This window comes from Ovis aries, chromosome 15 (genome assembly GCF_016772045.2).
Source record: "Ovis aries strain OAR_USU_Benz2616 breed Rambouillet chromosome 15, ARS-UI_Ramb_v3.0, whole genome shotgun sequence".
Taxonomy (NCBI): domain Eukaryota; kingdom Metazoa; phylum Chordata; class Mammalia; order Artiodactyla; family Bovidae; genus Ovis; species Ovis aries.
Window position 1 is genome coordinate 31,300,095 of NC_056068.1, and position 16,738 is coordinate 31,316,832.

Below are 16,738 nucleotides of genomic sequence, written 5' to 3' on the forward strand. Positions count from 1 at the left end.
CCAAGGCCACAGGCAGCTACCAAGGTCCAGGGGTCAGGCCAGGAAGAAGAGCACCCCCACACCCCCAGCACCCCTTCTTCATGCCCACCCTCCACGGCGCTGACATGTGTTCCTTTCTCCCACAGACTGACCCCCTACGAGTGGTACAGCCCCCACCCGTGTGCCCAGGGCCGGTGCAACCTCCTTGTGAATCAGTACTCCCTGGGCAACAGCCTCTGGTTTCCGGTCGGGGGCTTCATGCAGCAGGGCTCTACCATCGCCCCGCGCGCCTTATCCACCCGCTGCGTCAGTGGCGTCTGGTAAGATCCTGGGGTCCTCAGATGAGCCCTGATCCGGCTTCCTGCAGGCAGGAACCTCAGCCCCGCCCTCGGACAGCCTCTGCCAGCTCAGAGGGCTGGTGGGGTGGGGTGGGGGGAGGTGCAGTGGATGGTGCTGTTTGTGCCATCTTCTCTCCTTCCCCTTTCCCGCCTTGGAGATGCGGAGAGGAGCCAAGGCACAAAAGGAGAGCCGATGAGAAAATGCCCATGGCAAGGCAGTTATAACTTCCTGACCTGAGAATGACTGGCATTTGAGAGGCAGGGCCTGAGAAGTCATGTGCAAATTTGTGCAAATATGCACAGTGTGTAGCAGGAAGTCCTGGCCCTCCCCTCACCAACCCCAAGTCACATCACTCCCCCTCCAGCAGCTTTCTGGAGCTCTGTCTCTCTGCTCCTGCCTCTGGGCCTGCCAGACGTGTCCACCTCAGCAGGTGTCGAAAAATGCAAGCTCTTAGTGGCTCAGAGTTGGACGGGACCTCAGGGTCTAAGTTGACAGCAGGATCCACAGGGCTGTTGGCCAGCTCCTTCTCCTCTTGGATCAGGCAGGGCAAATGGAAGAGGGTGAAATGATTCAAGGTGTGGGAAAGTTCCCTGAAAATTTGGAAGAGCCACATAAATGTTTGAACTGATCATTGCTATTAGACCATTCATTTTGGGGGGAAATGAAATATCGATGTACCCTTGAGAGGCAAGTTCTCCGTCCTCACTTAAAAACCCACCGTCGGGTTTGGTGTCACAGCTTTTAGGACTTACAGGCTTCATTCTCTCCCCTCCTTCTCAGCCTGTGTAAGCTGGAGGAAGGGGGAAGGGATGAGGATGCTGGGGATGGTGGAGCATCTGGACAGTTACCTGGGAGTCACTGGACTGGGACTGAATCCTAGCAGGTGGAAACACAGCCGGGATTGATAAGTGACAAATACAGTAGGATTTAAATTGCTGGGGCACGATCCTCACCCATTATCACACCAGCCCAGGAGTCACTGAGCGTATCACCATGGGGAGCCGGGCTTCACGTTCCCCGGCAGAAAGGAGACCTTGGCAGGCACAATCGCAGAACCCTCTAAAAAATCCAGGAAATCTGGGCAGAGACCCGGAGATGAGATGTCAGCTGCAGATTTTGATCCCTTTCTACCTGGGCTTTTCCTTCCAAAGGGGCATGTTACCATGTGGCACCAAGTGGGGCTCCATTGCCTGCTCCCTTAACCTGTCAGTTCACACCTCCAGGAATTCCCTCCCCTAGAGGACATCTGCCCTGGTGCCAAGGGGACCACCTGTCCTGCAGGTTGTTGACTCAGCCCCCTGGCTCAGGGGGGCTTTAAATAGCTGGCCCCAGGTGGCTCTGTTACCCTGCTCCAGAGCGTGTGTGGGAGGGAGGCTCGGCCCTCCCCAGCCTGACCCAGGGGTGTTGGTGTGCCCATCTGCCTCTCGGAGCTCTTGGTTATGAAATCACAGCCTCAGTTTGTTGGCTCCCTGGAGAGTGGGAGGTCAGAGGACCCGGCCTTTGTGACCTAATACGGCATCCTCATCCAGAGCAAGTGACAGAAAATACCATGTCTCTAACAAGAATGCCAACTTCACAATAAAATGCCCGTTTGGCACAGGAGCAAGGCTCTGTTGACCCCGCTGGGGGGAGCTTGGGTGTCATTTGCTTTCTCAGCAGAGGCAATGGACTTGCACTGAGCTACTTAGGCTCTTGGAACTGTCCCCTGTGACCAGTGGCATAAACAGCCGCATGGCTGTCCAGGGTGGAACAGATGCCAGAGTGTAGCTGTGTGGTTGAGGGAACCTCCCCAGCCAGCTCTGAGGTCATGTCCATACCCAGGGCTCATTAACCCACAACAGTGGGTCAGAGCAACTTCCAAATGCTCACCTCCACCTGGGGAGCACTCACCACCACCCCCAGCCTCCTCTGGGGGAGGCTCATGAGAAACAACTTCCGGGAGGGTGTGAGAACTCTGGCAGGAGCAGGAAAGCCAATTTGAGGATGGAGGCACTTACAGGTCACCAGTAGGGAAGGTAGACAAATGATTTTCATCCCATTTATGATGAAATGGGACTGTCTCTACTTGTCTCTGTATCTCATGCTCATCTCATCCTTTACAGATAATTAGTCACTAATGACATGTTATCTGGTCTGATCCAAGACAGGTAAACCAGGCATTATTAGGGTGTTCAGTCACTAAGCCATGTTCAAATCTCTGCAACCCCATGGACCATGGCCTGCTGGGCAAGAATACTGGAGTGGGTTGCCATTTCCTCCTCCAGGAGATCTTCCTGAACCAGGGATCAAACCTGAGTATCTTGCATCTCCTGCACTGGCAGGTGGATTCTTTACCACTGTCCCACCTGGGAAACACAAAGCAGGCATTATTATCCCCCATTTATTAGACACGCAAACGACCTCAGAGGAGTTGTGTAGCTTTCCCCCAAGGTCTCACAGATGGAATTAGACAAAGCCAGAACTAAAACCAGATCTCTTACTGGTGGTCTGGGGCATGGATCTGGTGGGCTGGCATGTGGATGTGCCTGTCAAGTTGACGGGTGCACCTGTCCTATCACTCCTGGAAGAAAGCGCACAGGCCAAGGGGGCAATGGGACTTCCTGCTCTTGCAAACCCACCTGCAAGCTGCCCTGCCGCAGCCTGTGGCAAACACTGTGCCTTCGCTGGCACACGTCTTCATAATGAATTGAAGCCTCATTAATTCAGACGCCACTGATTCAGAATTTGGCGATTCGCCAGCCTCAGTTATGCTTACATATATCTTTGAACCCCTATAAACAAATGGATTAGAAAGCAGATCCATACTGCTGACCAGATGGTAGAAGTCCTGTTTAACCTACTTAAGTGAACAAACTGGTTTTAATGACTTTAGCGTGTGTGCTGCCTGAGTTGCAGAGCTATTCTAATTTTAAATGAGTTCGATCTACCCAATGAAACAACCTTCCATTTTGAAATAGCATGACCTTTGTAAGAGTGTTTCCTAATTCCAACTTATCAGCGGCTCAGAGGTGCTTGTCATCAGTTTGTCTTGAAGAGCTCCTGCTCTGACGATTTGTGGAACTGGTTTTAGAATACGAATTTCTCCATGTGTTACTTGGCCACGTGACTTTGCTTCTCTGAGCCTCGGTTTCCTCTTCTGTAAAGTCACAATAAGAATTTCACTTCCCTGAGTTGTAGGGAACACAGGAGCTGGAGGGTGTGGCTCTCCGTGGGTGCTCAGTACATGGTGATGCTCCTCTTAAGGTCAGCTGCATCCTGAGGGGACAGGGGATGGGGGAGATGTCCTGGCTGTAGCTCTGAAGAGAGCCCCCAGAGCTGACACCCTTAGCTCATTCACTAGCTCATTGCTCACTGTCTCCCAAGCTGTTTCATGTTCACAGACACACTTCTTTTGAGTAGCAACCCAATAATCACCTCCTTTAGGAAATAAGAGAAAGAGCGGCATGGTCTTCTTCAAGGCAACCTCCCAAGCACTGGTCATTTCTGCTTAGATCATATGCCCTGCCTCCTTTCTCTTCCCCCACTAAGCTGAGGGCTCTTTCAGAAGAAGAGGGTCACCTGCCCTCTCCCATGTCACAGCAGGACTGGGGATGGGGGCTAAGACTCCTGGGGGCACCCGGGCAATGATGACTTCCTGGTCTTTTCCTGCATAGGTGGGCATTCACGCTGATCATCATCTCATCCTACACGGCCAACCTGGCAGCCTTCCTGACAGTGCAGCGCATGGATGTGCCCATTGAGTCAGTGGATGACCTGGCTGACCAGACTGCCATTGAGTATGGCACGATTCACGGAGGCTCCAGCATGACCTTCTTCCAAGTAAACCCATATGGTTGCTCACCAGCATCGGGAGCTGGGCAGGATAAAGTTGAGATGTTTGTCTGCTGGAGATAAAAACATCTCTCCTCATCTCATCCTCCCTTTTGAACACCTAGTTTGGAGGTCCTCATGGGGCTCATTATCCCCCCTGCTCCCCAAAATACCCCTGGAACCAGGTCCTCAGAGCATTGGGTTAATGCCAGCCTTGTCCCTGATGTTGATCGTGAATGATTAGTGCCGCTTAAGATGATTTTAGTGATGGAAATGTTTTCTAATTGCAATAGTTTCATATTTATTTTAATAAGCATTAGAAAAAATATGTGGTGAAGCTAACCTATACTTTTACTTCTATTACTGCATAGGATGAGGCTAAAGCATGGTTTAAAATTTTTTTTTGTATGGTAAATTTTATTAGTAGTACTTAGACAAAGCAAGATTGGAGTAATACACTAATGAATGAGATGTAAGGAACTTTAGATTAAGCTGAACTGATTTCACTGATCCTAGACTATATAGATCTCAGATGGGGACCGTTTTGGCTTCTCTGAGTTTCCCTTGCAAGGCTCAGGAGTGGATCCTGCCACAGTGCATGTTAGCTGGCCAACCAGAGCTGGGCTAGACCCAGAAATAGTTTGTGTTGGCTTGCAAGATCTCTAGGGAAGCAGATTTCCCTGGAGTCTGTGATTGTGTAGGCAGCCTATGACCCAAGAAGTTCATTTTCACATGAAACAAGTCCAAGGCCTTAGGTTTTCTGTTCTCCGTACATGTCTCAGAGCTGCTGGCACAGGGACCATGAAGGCATCATGCAAGCATAGGGTTTGGATAATCCCCCAGAAATCTCTGTCTCCTTCTTATTTGTACCTGAGAAGCCAGCATTGGATATGTGATTGATGGACTGGTTCAGAGTTGATAGAAAAGGGCTGGCATTCTTCCTTTGGGTGATGCCTGTTAGAAGTCCAGAATGAATCTGAGCTCGCTGCCTCCCAGGAGAGTGGAGGATGCAGCCAGAATACCCATACTCACTTTGGTCAGTGTGTGGAGGTTGGCAATGGAAGACCCCTTGAGGGTGAATGAGGCAGATGCGATGATCAAACCAGCAGGCGGAGTTTGCAGCACCTTCAGATCCTGTTCCTTCTCTGTCTTTCTGTGTGTGTGTGCGTGTTTAGTCGCTCAGTCCTGTCCGACTCTTTGCGACCTCATGGACTTAGCCTGCCAGGCTCCTCTGTCCATGCAATTCTGCAGGCAAGAGTACTGGAGGGGGCTGCCATTCCCTTCTCCAGGGGCTGTCTTTCTGTAAAAGGTATCAGAATCACAGCCCTCTACTGCCATTGAGCAGTGGCAGCTGAGAGATGAAAGGGAACAGGTTCTTGAATGCAAGGAGGGGACTGAGTAGCGGAAGGACCAGGATTTTGGGGACCACTTGGATGCTCTCCCTTTCCAGACTGCTGTCCCCTTTCGCTACCCTCAACCTGCTTCCTTGTGTTCCTTTCCCAGAATTCCCGCTATCAGACCTACCAGCGCATGTGGAATTACATGTATTCCAAGCAGCCGAGTGTGTTCGTGAAGAGCACGGAGGAGGGGATCGCCAGGGTGTTGAATTCCAACTACGCCTTCCTGCTGGAGTCCACCATGAATGAGTACTATCGGCAGCGAAACTGCAACCTCACTCAGATCGGGGGCCTGCTGGACACCAAGGGCTATGGGATTGGCATGCCAGTCGGTATGCAGGAGGGGATCAGCCTCTTCGGGGAGCTCCACCCAGGCAGGCTCAGGGCAGCTCAGACCACTGAAGGCAGCCTTCATGTCAACAGCCCCTGTTTCTAGAACCAATTTCTCAGTGACTTGCGGCGGGCATTCTCAAGGTTTTGTTTTGTTGTTTTTTTTGTTTTTTTTTTTTAAAGCAAACCCTCATACTTCACGTCATCAGGGATCAGTTCTTGGCCCTTAGTTATTGAAAGGTTAATTGATTAGCTTTTTTATAATTGTGTTTATTTATTTCTGGCTGTGCTGGGTCTTCAGTGCCGCTGAGGCTTTTCTGTAGTTGCGGCGAGCAGGAGCTCCTCTCTAATGCGGTGCGTGGGCTTCTCATTGTGGTGGCTTCTCTCGTCATGAAGCACAGACTGTAGGGCACACAGTCTCCAGTACTGCAGCAAGCAGGATCTTGCCAGATCACGGATAGAACCTGCGTCTCCTGCATTGGCAGATGGATTCTTTGCCACTGAGTCACCAGGGAAGCCCTTGTTAGTTGTTAATTGCATGGTTACTAAAGGGCTCTCAGATGCCCCTGGTGGATTCTTTAGGCCTGTTGTTCTCTCCCCTTCTGCTTCCTGCTCTTTGACCATTTCTCGGCTGGCTGACATCTCTACTAGTGGCGGAAGGGAGATGGTAGGAGTTGAGTGAATTAATTTTGCTATTAGTGTCCATGGTGAAAGGTGTAATATGAAAGGGGACTGATGTGATTGGAGGAGATGGCTTTCAAATCATCTGTGGCTCTCATGGATCCGTCTACTGAGTCAGTGTAGACAGCTGAGAGTGAGCAGGCGTGCTCTGATGTAGCTCTGAGGAGGCTAGAGAAGCTTGGCTTCCAGAAAAGTATCCCAGCTATGCCTACTAAAGGCAATGCCTGCTTTAGGCCTTCCCTCGCCGATGACTCCTTCACCAGAAGGTGAGGGGGAGCATGTTAACTGCTCACCATGGTTGTATTGGAGGTCTGGAAATGTCTCCCAAGTGTTTCAGACACATACCCTTCCCCCAACACCATGGAGAGTCATGTGGCACAGGGCTGACTTCAGACAAGGTTGTCCTGTGCGAGGCAGCAGGGAAAGCAGCAGGGATGGAAGAAATCAGATCATGTGGGGAAATTGATATACAGTGCATGCATCTTTGCTATGATCTTGCACAATTCTTCCTCTCTCTCTTTTCTTTTTAGTTGATTTACAGTGGTGTGGTGGTTTCAGGTGTATAGCAGAGTCATTCAGTAGACATATATATTTTTCAGACATATTGAGTAGAGTTCCATGTGCTGTACAGTAGGTCCTTGCTGGTTATCTATTTTATATATAGTAGTATTACACCCCTTCTCTGGATCATTACATAACTAAGAACTCTGTAAATTACGCGGCTCACTTATATCAGTGTCTTGTGAAGAGCATGGCTTTGAGGCAGGCAGATCTGGAAATGCACCCTGCTTCCTGACTGCAGGACCTTGGACAAGTGATTTAACCTCTCGGAGTCTCAGTTATCTCATTTTAAGGGGAAAGTCGCTCAGTCATGTCTGACTCTTTGCGACCCCATGGACTGTAACCTGCCAGGCTCCTCTGTCCATGGAATTCTCCAGGCAAAAATTTTGGAGTGGGTTGCCATTCCCTTCTCCAAGGGATCTTCCTGACCCAGGGATCGAACCCAGGTCTCCCGCATTAAAGGCGGATTCTTTACTCCCTGAGCCACCAGGGAAGCCCATCTCATTTTAAAACCAGGTTTCTAATACCTAACTCAAAGGGTTATTTTGAAGGTTAAACCTAATTATCTGGTCTCACCATGGTATCTCATCACACTTAGCCTGTTTGGGGGAACATCAGGCCCTCCCCATCTTTTCCATCATTCCCTCTGTTACTTGATCAAAGCAGATGACTTCTTAAAGACTGCTCAGAAACCAAGCCCAGGAACATAGGCAGCAACACAATTCAACTCTTGAACCCTGTAATTTCTGACACTAGTAGGTCTATAACCCAGAAGCCTCACTCAGGGTGCCTGCATGCTCTCCGCCTAGCATCATATTTCATGGAGTCCATTAATATTACAGATCGTGGGCCCCTTTGAGAAATTTACTGGTTGACATTTTGTTTCAAGATGGTGGAGTGAACCACAAAATGAACCTAAGTTGCACCTTGATAATACTCTAGCAGTTTAACATATTTAACTGAAATGTCAAGTGTTTCAAAAGTTTTCATAGAGGAAAACCCTATAGAGAGTTGACACGAAGCTGACTGACTAGAAATTCTCATCGATAACCAATGAAAAGGGGAGTGAAATGCATTGGTTCTGTGTCTGAAGTGATGCTGTTTCCACTTGTATTACTTTAATCTTATCCCACCTGCAAGGTAGATGTGGTCCTTCCCATCCTAGAGGATAGAACCGAGATTCAGGGTTGATAAGTTACTTGTCCAAGGTCACAGAATAGGTGGAGAGAGAAACTGGGCTTGAGCCTAGGGTGCCTGTCTCAAATCTAACATTTTGCCTCCCAGACCGTGTGGACCAAAGGGTACCCAGCTCGACAGAACAGGATAGATGGGAAGGGTGAACTATGAGCTAGCCCAGGTTGTCAGGCTGGGAAGAGCACTGCAGAGTCGATTGATAAGACAGAATTTAGGTCCTAAAGACAAGCATGTGTGTCCTTCTTAAGTGAGAGGTAAGGGCATAAACAAATAAGCAATGTGATTGGACCCAGGAAAATTAAGGGAAACGGAACAAGGAATGAGATGGGTAAGTAGTTTAGGAGCTAAGTAGGCAAGCATGGAGTAAGCAGAATAATCCTTTGCTGGGGCCCTTGGTATGCTATAGAGATTAGGCTGAAGAAGCCTTGAAAACTGCTCAAAATGCCTTGTCGGGTGGACACTTGCTTCTAAACCTGGAATGTTCATTAGTCTCACCATCTAACACCATCTGTTAGTTCAAGTAGCCATTCACTTCAGATGTGTGTTAAGCACCTGCTATATGTGAGGTGCTGTTGACATTCACCCAGTTTTCGTTCAGTGCTGCAGGCTTGCGGTTTGAATGCCCAAGCATAGTTGTATCTATAGCAGGGAAGTTTCTATCTGTGGAGTCATGGGCTGTTAGAGTCCTAAGAGATCTGGGAACTGATCTGATTCCATGGCCCAGCAGCCCGGCACTACCTTGGAGCTTGTTAGAAATGCACTCTGAGCCGCCACCCCAGACCCACTGAATCAGAGTCTGCGGGCCTCAAATCCCCAGGGGATTCCAATGTGCATGAAAGTTTGAGCGCAGGCATCTATTTGTTCCAGCTCCTGCCTGTATCCTTCACCAGAGCCCTTTCCCCCAGACCATCTGTCCACAGCAGGCCTTCACAGAGCTTAGACAAGAACCTGGGTAGCTTAGTTGCTTTCCAGACTCTTGGCAGCTTTTTCTTAATGATTTCAGACCTCAGCCTGGGCTGGGGCATTGAGCTTTCCATGGTTTCATTTAAGCCTGTTTCTGTGATTAAATCTAAATTCCGGGACCAGAGCTCCTTGACGGTATTCCATTTGAAAATTAAAAAAAGAATTGCACTCAACTAAGCCTTCGGTTTGAGGAGGTGAGGGGAGCGATGTAGACAGGGTGGTGGACAAAGTCAGGGTTCTGGGGCACCCAGTGGGCAGCTGTGAGGGTGGGGGATGCCCCAGACGGGTTCTCCATGCAGATAGAGCCACCCCTCTCTCTGGGTGGCTTTTCTCTTATTGGTGGCTGCTCCTGGTAAACAGTTGTTGGGTGTAATGTAGTGAGAGTTACAAATGGCAGAGAAACTAATTTAAATAAAGTTGAGAGTAGGCAGCTGATGGACAGCAAGGTTTGTGTCACAGAAGATGTCCCTCCTTGGCCTCCCGGAGGCAGGCAGATGGGGAGCTTTTGCAACCAGTTCCCCGCATGCCGGTGGGTTCACCCAGGTAGAACGCAGTGGCACCTGGATGGGGAGGTGGGAGACGCAGCTGTCTATCACTTGACCCACAGTGGGGTCTTGGCCATGGGCTGGGCGTGCCAGTCAGCGTGGAGAGAAGGGAAGTAGAAATACCTGGTGCCCCACTTGGAGCCAGAACGCAGTCCTCTCCACGGAGAGTCCCAGCCTGAGCACTGTGGAGAGCTGTGCTCCTGCGGGGACCCCACCCTCGCCCCTCCTGTGCTTCATGGGCGGGTGGTGGGGGGTGGCAGGGAGGTTGAGACCTGGCCGGGGAGCAGAGAGATGCAGACGGGGCACTCACGTCCTGTGTTTCGGGCTCTCCTGTGACCCCCAGGCTCCGTCTTTCGGGACGAGTTTGATCTGGCCATTCTCCAGCTGCAGGAGAACAACCGCCTGGAAATCCTGAAGCGCAAGTGGTGGGAAGGGGGCAAGTGCCCCAAGGAGGAGGACCACAGAGCCAAAGGTAAGGGCAGCCGGGGCCCCCCTCCTGCCTGGGAGACCAGAGCTGCTTGTCTCTGGCTTCCAAATCCCAGGTCATTACAGGTTGAAAACAAGCCTCGAAAGGAGCCCAGGGCCAGGCTGGGACCGGCTAGGGTCAGCCCTGTCCCCAGGTCTCAGCTCCCTGTAGGGTATCCACTCCCGCCCGCTCCCAAGTCCTACAGATGCTAACCCTGCCACGTCTCTCGAGTCCAGTCATTTCTGCGCCAGCACCACCTCTTCCACTGTGGCCTGCCTGTGTCCCTGGCACCCCACAACCGCATGATTACAACAGCCTGGCTTCTTTTTCCCATTTTTGCCTTCTTCAGTGTTCTCTCTGGGGCTTCCCAGTGGCGCTAGTGGTAAAGAACCCACCTGCCAGTGCAGGTTAGATGTAAGAGACTCAGGTTCAATCCTTGGGTCAGGAAGATCCCCTGGAGGAGGGCATGGCAACCCCCTCCAGTATTCTTGCCTGGAGAATCCCATGGACAGAGGAGACTGGGGGCTGCAGTCCGTAGCGTCACAGAGTCAGACACAACTGAAGCCACTCCGCACTCACACACACAATGTTTTCTCCACTAGGAGCCTTAAAAAGGTAATTCTTTTTAAGACGCACATAAGATTGCAGCCTTGGGGGTTTCCCTGGTGATTCAATGGTTAAGACTCTGCCCCTTCACTGCAAGGAGTGTGGGTTCGATCCCTGGTCAAGGAAGTTCCTCATGCTGTGAGGTGCAGCCAAAGGGGAAGAAAAGAGATTGCAGCCTTGGCCTAGACAAACCTTACAATGGTTCCCATCTCACTCAGAATAAAACTCAAGCTTTCTATGACTCCCGACCCTACCTGATCTCTTCCCTCGTTTTCTTCCTGCTCCCCAAGCCTGCTCCTTCAGAAGCTCCCTCAGAGGGGCCATCAAGTCCCCACCCTGCACACCTCTCCCCTTCCTCTTAACTGCTTTATTTCTCTTTTCAGACTTTGTCACTACCTGATATTATTATTTTCTATTAATCTGTTTACTTTCTGCCTCTTCTAGAACATAAGTTCCATGAGGGCAGAGTTTGTCTTCCTCACAGGGCTGTCCACTGGGCCTGGCACATGAATATTATATTGAATGAATGAATAAATGTTAAATCCAGCTGGATAGAGAGCAGGCACTGACTGCCGTGAAGTTGAGGAGGGGCTTCCCCTGTGGCTCAGTGGTCAAGAATCTGCCTGCTATGCAGGTGTCACAGGAGACATGAGTTCAATCCCTGGGTCAGGAAGATCCCCTGGAAGATGGCAACCCACTCCAGTGTTCTTGCCTGGAGAATCCCTTGGACAGAGGAGGCTGGTGGGCTAACAGTCCATAGGGTCGCAAATAGTTAGACATGACTGAAACCACTTAGCACGCATGCACGAGGGTCCTGAACACATAGCATTTTCTGTCAGGGGAATATACACCCTGGCTTACCCAGGACAATCTCGGACTACATATCTGCTGTAGATCAGTTAAGGCCTGTTAGTTATTTTCAGAATGCCCTTTCATTCTCCAAATGTCCTGGTTTGAGCAATAAATCATCTGGTCACCCCAGTGATCTACTGCAGCCTTGCTAAAATATGCAGTGAGTTTACCTATACACGCTGTCCCCTGGGGAGGCAGCAGAGGAATAAAATGGATGGTCCCTGTACTTCCCCTCTTGGCTTGGCGTGAGTGATTATCCAGGATGAGACAGTGAGGGAATGACTTTGTGTTCCTAAGTGTCTCCATGTGCATCTCGATCCTGCAAGGAGAAGGCTCAGGAATACAGGGGCAGCCCTTAGTCATTTAGAATATCATCTCTTTTTTTTTGGCCGCACCTTGCAGCATGCAGGATCTTAGTTCCCTGACCAGGGATCAAACCTGTGTCCCCTGCAGTGGAAACACAGAATTGTAACCACTGGACCACTAGGGAAGTCCTGATCTGGAGTAATTTAAAATAGAAACAGAGAGGTGGACCTGGGACCCAGAGTGAAACAGGAGAAATGTCCAGGTTTCTGGCACCCTAAAGCCCTTGATCCTCCTCTAGCACTCTCCCTCCCACAGTGGGTTGGGTGCCTTCTGTGGCTTTGGATTGAGCACTCAACATGCTGCGTTGCAACTGTTGGTGTCTGCTGCCTGGTCAATGGCACCGTAGAGTGGCCCTGTCTCCGCTGCTCTACGTCCCTGGCCTCCCCTGCAGAGACTGACGCGTAATAGGGACTCAGTGAAAGTGTGTGGGATATGTGTTTAAAGCCACTGACTGACAGATGTCCGAAGACACTGCTTCCAGTCCCCCTGGCCACACTAGGGTGTTGAATGACACTGCTGTGATGGTTTCCTGGGCAGCCTTCATGCCCAGAGCTCTCCACTCTGTAGAGCTGTTCCTGACTTCTGACAGCTAACATATGTGGGGATGCGGGGAGGCTATAGATGAAGGAGACTGATCAAAACAGGGGTGGCCAAGAGCAAGGGCTCAGAGAGCTGCAGGGACCCCACCAGCTCTGGCTGCTCCAAGCCTCCCTCCTCTTCTCCTTCTCACTGGTGATGAGGTCCCCCGCTTTCCTTCCCTTTGTAAACCTGATCCTATTTGATCTTCTGAAGCCTGGTTCCCCTCGAGACTCACTATTGAGTTATCCCAACTCTCCAGTTTCCCCATCCTAAGTCTCCAGTTTCCCCTTTCATCCCTGACCGCTAAACCCAGCCCCGGCCCTTGCCCTTTGTTCACTTAGTATTTGTGTTTATTTTCACCGGTAATCTATAGAGGAACATTTGGAGGGCAGCAGATTGGCAAGGACATAATGATGACTCAGGAGCTGGGACCTTATGGTTTTCATTCAGGGACCTCAATTTAGATCATCTCTGTCCCATTCACGATTTCACCCAGAGTCCAGTGGAATCCCCCCCACTGCCCAAGAATGGAGCTTATCAAACTTTTGCCCCCCTGCACACCTGCTTGTTCTGCCGAGCCGCTACGTTGGTTCTCTCCCCTGAAGCAGTGTGCACAGGGCTCAAAATCATGAATAGTGGGTCAAGTGGACTCTGCTCCATAGATGACCTTGTTATTTACACTGTAAAATGTCTTTAAGCCTTAGTTTCCTTCTCTGGAAAACATGGCTAAAAATAATAATGACCCTCCTTGGGCTATTGCAGAGATCGAATGAGATAAATCATGTTAAATGCTTAGCAGGGCACCTGGTTCAAAGGAAATGAGAAGTGATTTTATTCTAAATTTTTTATCTAAATAAGCAACTGAGGTCTGAATAGTGTCCACAAGTGCATCTGCCCACCCTGTATTCCTCCAGGCTACATAGCTCTTCTTCAACACATAGGGCATTAGTTTTCTGTTAATAGTTGTTCCCTATGGACTGTGAAAACCTTAAGGACAGAGTCTGTGTCATATGCATTTTTCTATCCCAGTGACATTTGACATTTCATTAGTACTTGATGCAAGGAATGGAAAGGAATGAATGAATCAGCCATCATCTCAAGGACCTACAGACTCGTCCTACTTCCTAAGTCTGTTTTCCTCCAGACAGCCCTGACATCCAGGCAGTGGATGGAAATTGTTTACAGAGACCCCACTGCCTCCTTGACCTCGGGCGTGGGGTAGCTCATCTCGGCCGCCGCTCCTGACCTTGGGCGTGGTATAGCTTATGCCAGCAAATTTGGAAAACTCAGCAGTGGCCACAGGACTGGAAAAGGTCAGTTTTCATTTCAATCCCAAAGAGAGGCAATGCCAAAGAATGCTCAAACTACCACACAATTGCACTCATCTCACACGCTAGTAAAGTAATGCTCAAAATTCTCCAAGCCAGGCTTCAGCAATACGTGAACTGTGAACTTCCAGATGTTCAAGCTACTTTTAGAAAAGGCAGAGGAACCAGAGATCAAATTGCCAATATCTTCTGGATCATCGAAAAAGCAAGAGAGTTCCAGAAAGACATCTATTTCTGCTTTATTGACTATGCCAAAGACTTTGACTGTGTGGATCACAATCAACTGTGGAAAATTCTTCAAGAGATGGGAATCCCAGACCACCTGACCTGCCTCTTGAGAAACCTATATGCAGGTCAGGAAGCAACAGTTAGAACTGGACATGGAACAACAGTCTGGTTCCAAACAGGAAAAGGAGTACATCAAGGCTGTATATTGTCACTCTGCTTATTTAACTTATATGCAGAGTACATCATGAGAAACTCTGGGCTGGAAGAAGCACAAGCTGGAATCAAGTTTGCTGGGAGAAATATCAATAACCTCAGATATGCAGATGACACCACCCTTATGGCAGAAAGTGAAGAGGAACTAAAGAGTCTCTTGATGAAAGTGAAAGAAGAGAGTGAAAAAGTTGGCTTAAAGTTCAACATCCAGAAAACCAAGATCATGGCATCTGGTCCCAACACTTCATGGGAAATAGATGGGAAACAGTGGAAACAGTGTCAGACTTTATTTTTTCTGGGCTCCAAGATCACTGCAGATGGTGACTGCAGCCATGAAATTAAAAGATGCTTACTCCTTGGAAGGAAAGTTATGACCAACCTAGATAGTATATTCAAAAGCAGAGATATTACTTTGCTGACTAAGGTCCATCTAGTCAAGGCTATGGTTTTTCCAGTGATCATGTATGGATGAGAGAGTTGGACTGTGAAGAAAGCTGAGCACCAAAGAATTGATGCTCTTGAACTGTGGTGTTGGAGAAGACTCTTGAGAGTCCCTTGAACTGCAAGGAGATCCAACCAGTCCATTCTAAAGGAGATCAGTCCTGGGTGTTCATTGGAAGGACTGATGCTGAAGCTGAAACTCCAATACTTTGGCCACCTCATGCGAAGAGTTGACTCACTGGAAAAGACTCTGGTGCTGGGAGGGATTGGGGGCAGGAGGAGAAGGGGACAACAGAGAATGAGATGGCTGGATGGCATCACTGACTCAATGGACATGGGTTTGGGTAGACTCTGGGAGTTGGTGATGGACAGGGAGGCCTGGCATGTTGTGATTCACGGGGTCGCAAAGAGTCGGACACGACTGAGCGACTGAGCTGAACTGACCACTGCCTCCAACAAATAGTGGCTGTGTATCAGGCACTGTGCTGGGCTCTGAAAGTATGAAAAGCAATGAGACGTGGCCCTGCCCTCAAGAGGCTTAGCACCTAGAGAGAGGTGCAGATCATCACTGTAACAATCACAATGCCGAGATGCTTTCATAGAGCTGGAGAGAAGGTATTATATTATGGAGCCCCAGGGCAATACTTCTGAGCAATATTAAGGGAAGGTTTACAGAGACAGGGGGCCTGGACCATGAAACATCCATTAGGAGTCACAGCTCTATTTGTTCATCTTCATTCTATTTATTTACTTGGCTCTGCTGGGCCTTCACTGCTGCACAGGCTTTTCTCTGTTGTTGTGAGTGGGCTTCTCATTGCAGTGGCTTCTCTTGGTGCAGAGCACAGGCTCCGGGGCACATGGGCGTCAGTAGTTGCGGCTCCTGGGCTCTGGAGCGCAGGCTCGATAGGGATTGAACCTGAGTTACCTGCATTCGTAGGCAGATTCTTTACCACTGAGCCACCAGGGAAGCCCCGGGAAGTCACAGCTTTAGGAAGATTATGGAGCACAGCTGTCACACTCAGAAATTGGATTCAAAATGCAGGGTGAGGTTGGAGTTAAGAGGACATTGAAAAGTGGGTGAAGGCGTGTGGACAGCAGACCTGTGTCCCATGGAAGAAACGAACAGCAGAGGGGACTGCGCATGGACTTTTGGGGGTTCTGGGGACACAGTCACAAATGTCTCAAGCAGCCCAACATGTTTGGAATATCCTTAAAGTCTTCTGTTTTGTCCTAAAAACACATGTGAATTTTGCATCTGACAGCTGAATATGGGCATGTTTATGTAATGGAAAAACCCTTTTCTGGCCTAAACCCTGGGTAAAATTGTGTCCTAGGAAGATGTCCTAGGAACACCCCAGAGCTCTGCATGCACCTTGGCGCACTGTGAGCACACTGGACTGACTTGGTGACATTGGTGGCAGACCTCAAAGGTTCTGGCATCAGATGTGGCATCAAGAAAGCAGGTGTTGTGGATGGAGCTCTGAGCTGTCAGTGGCATTCATGGTCCCAGGGGACAGTCATTGCCTTGGGAGGAACAGAGAGGAGATACTGCCTATAAGTTCTAAAAGAAGTTGTTCCAACTCAGCAGACACAATGTTCTTAGAAGTCAAGGTGTTTGATTTGCTAAAAAGTATTTTGGAATACAGAAGGCCAGTACCTGAAAAGAAGCTTGGTGGAAAGCTGACACTAGAACTTCAAAGACCCAGGCCACCCAATCTGCAAACCAGATAAAAAGATGCCCTCCTGAGAAGGGAGTTTCTGAGCAGGAAAGGATGTGTTAGAATTTGGAGGGTCCCTGAGAAGGAGCCTGGTGCCCAGCTGAGAGGTGGAGAGTGCCAGAGAGAACTCTGGATTTGTTGG

At 49.5% G+C, this 16,738-nt stretch overlaps 1 protein-coding gene across 1 annotated transcript in view; it reads left to right on the forward strand.

The window, feature by feature from the left end:
• GRIK4 (glutamate ionotropic receptor kainate type subunit 4) overlaps window positions 1-16,738 on the forward strand; it is a 401,304-nt gene that overhangs the window by 369,208 nt on the left and 15,358 nt on the right. The window contains 4 exon segments of the mRNA XM_042232998.1: window positions 126-299; window positions 3,972-4,137; window positions 5,632-5,857; window positions 10,143-10,271. Coding sequence (XP_042088932.1) covers window positions 126-299; window positions 3,972-4,137; window positions 5,632-5,857; window positions 10,143-10,271 — 695 coding nt within the window.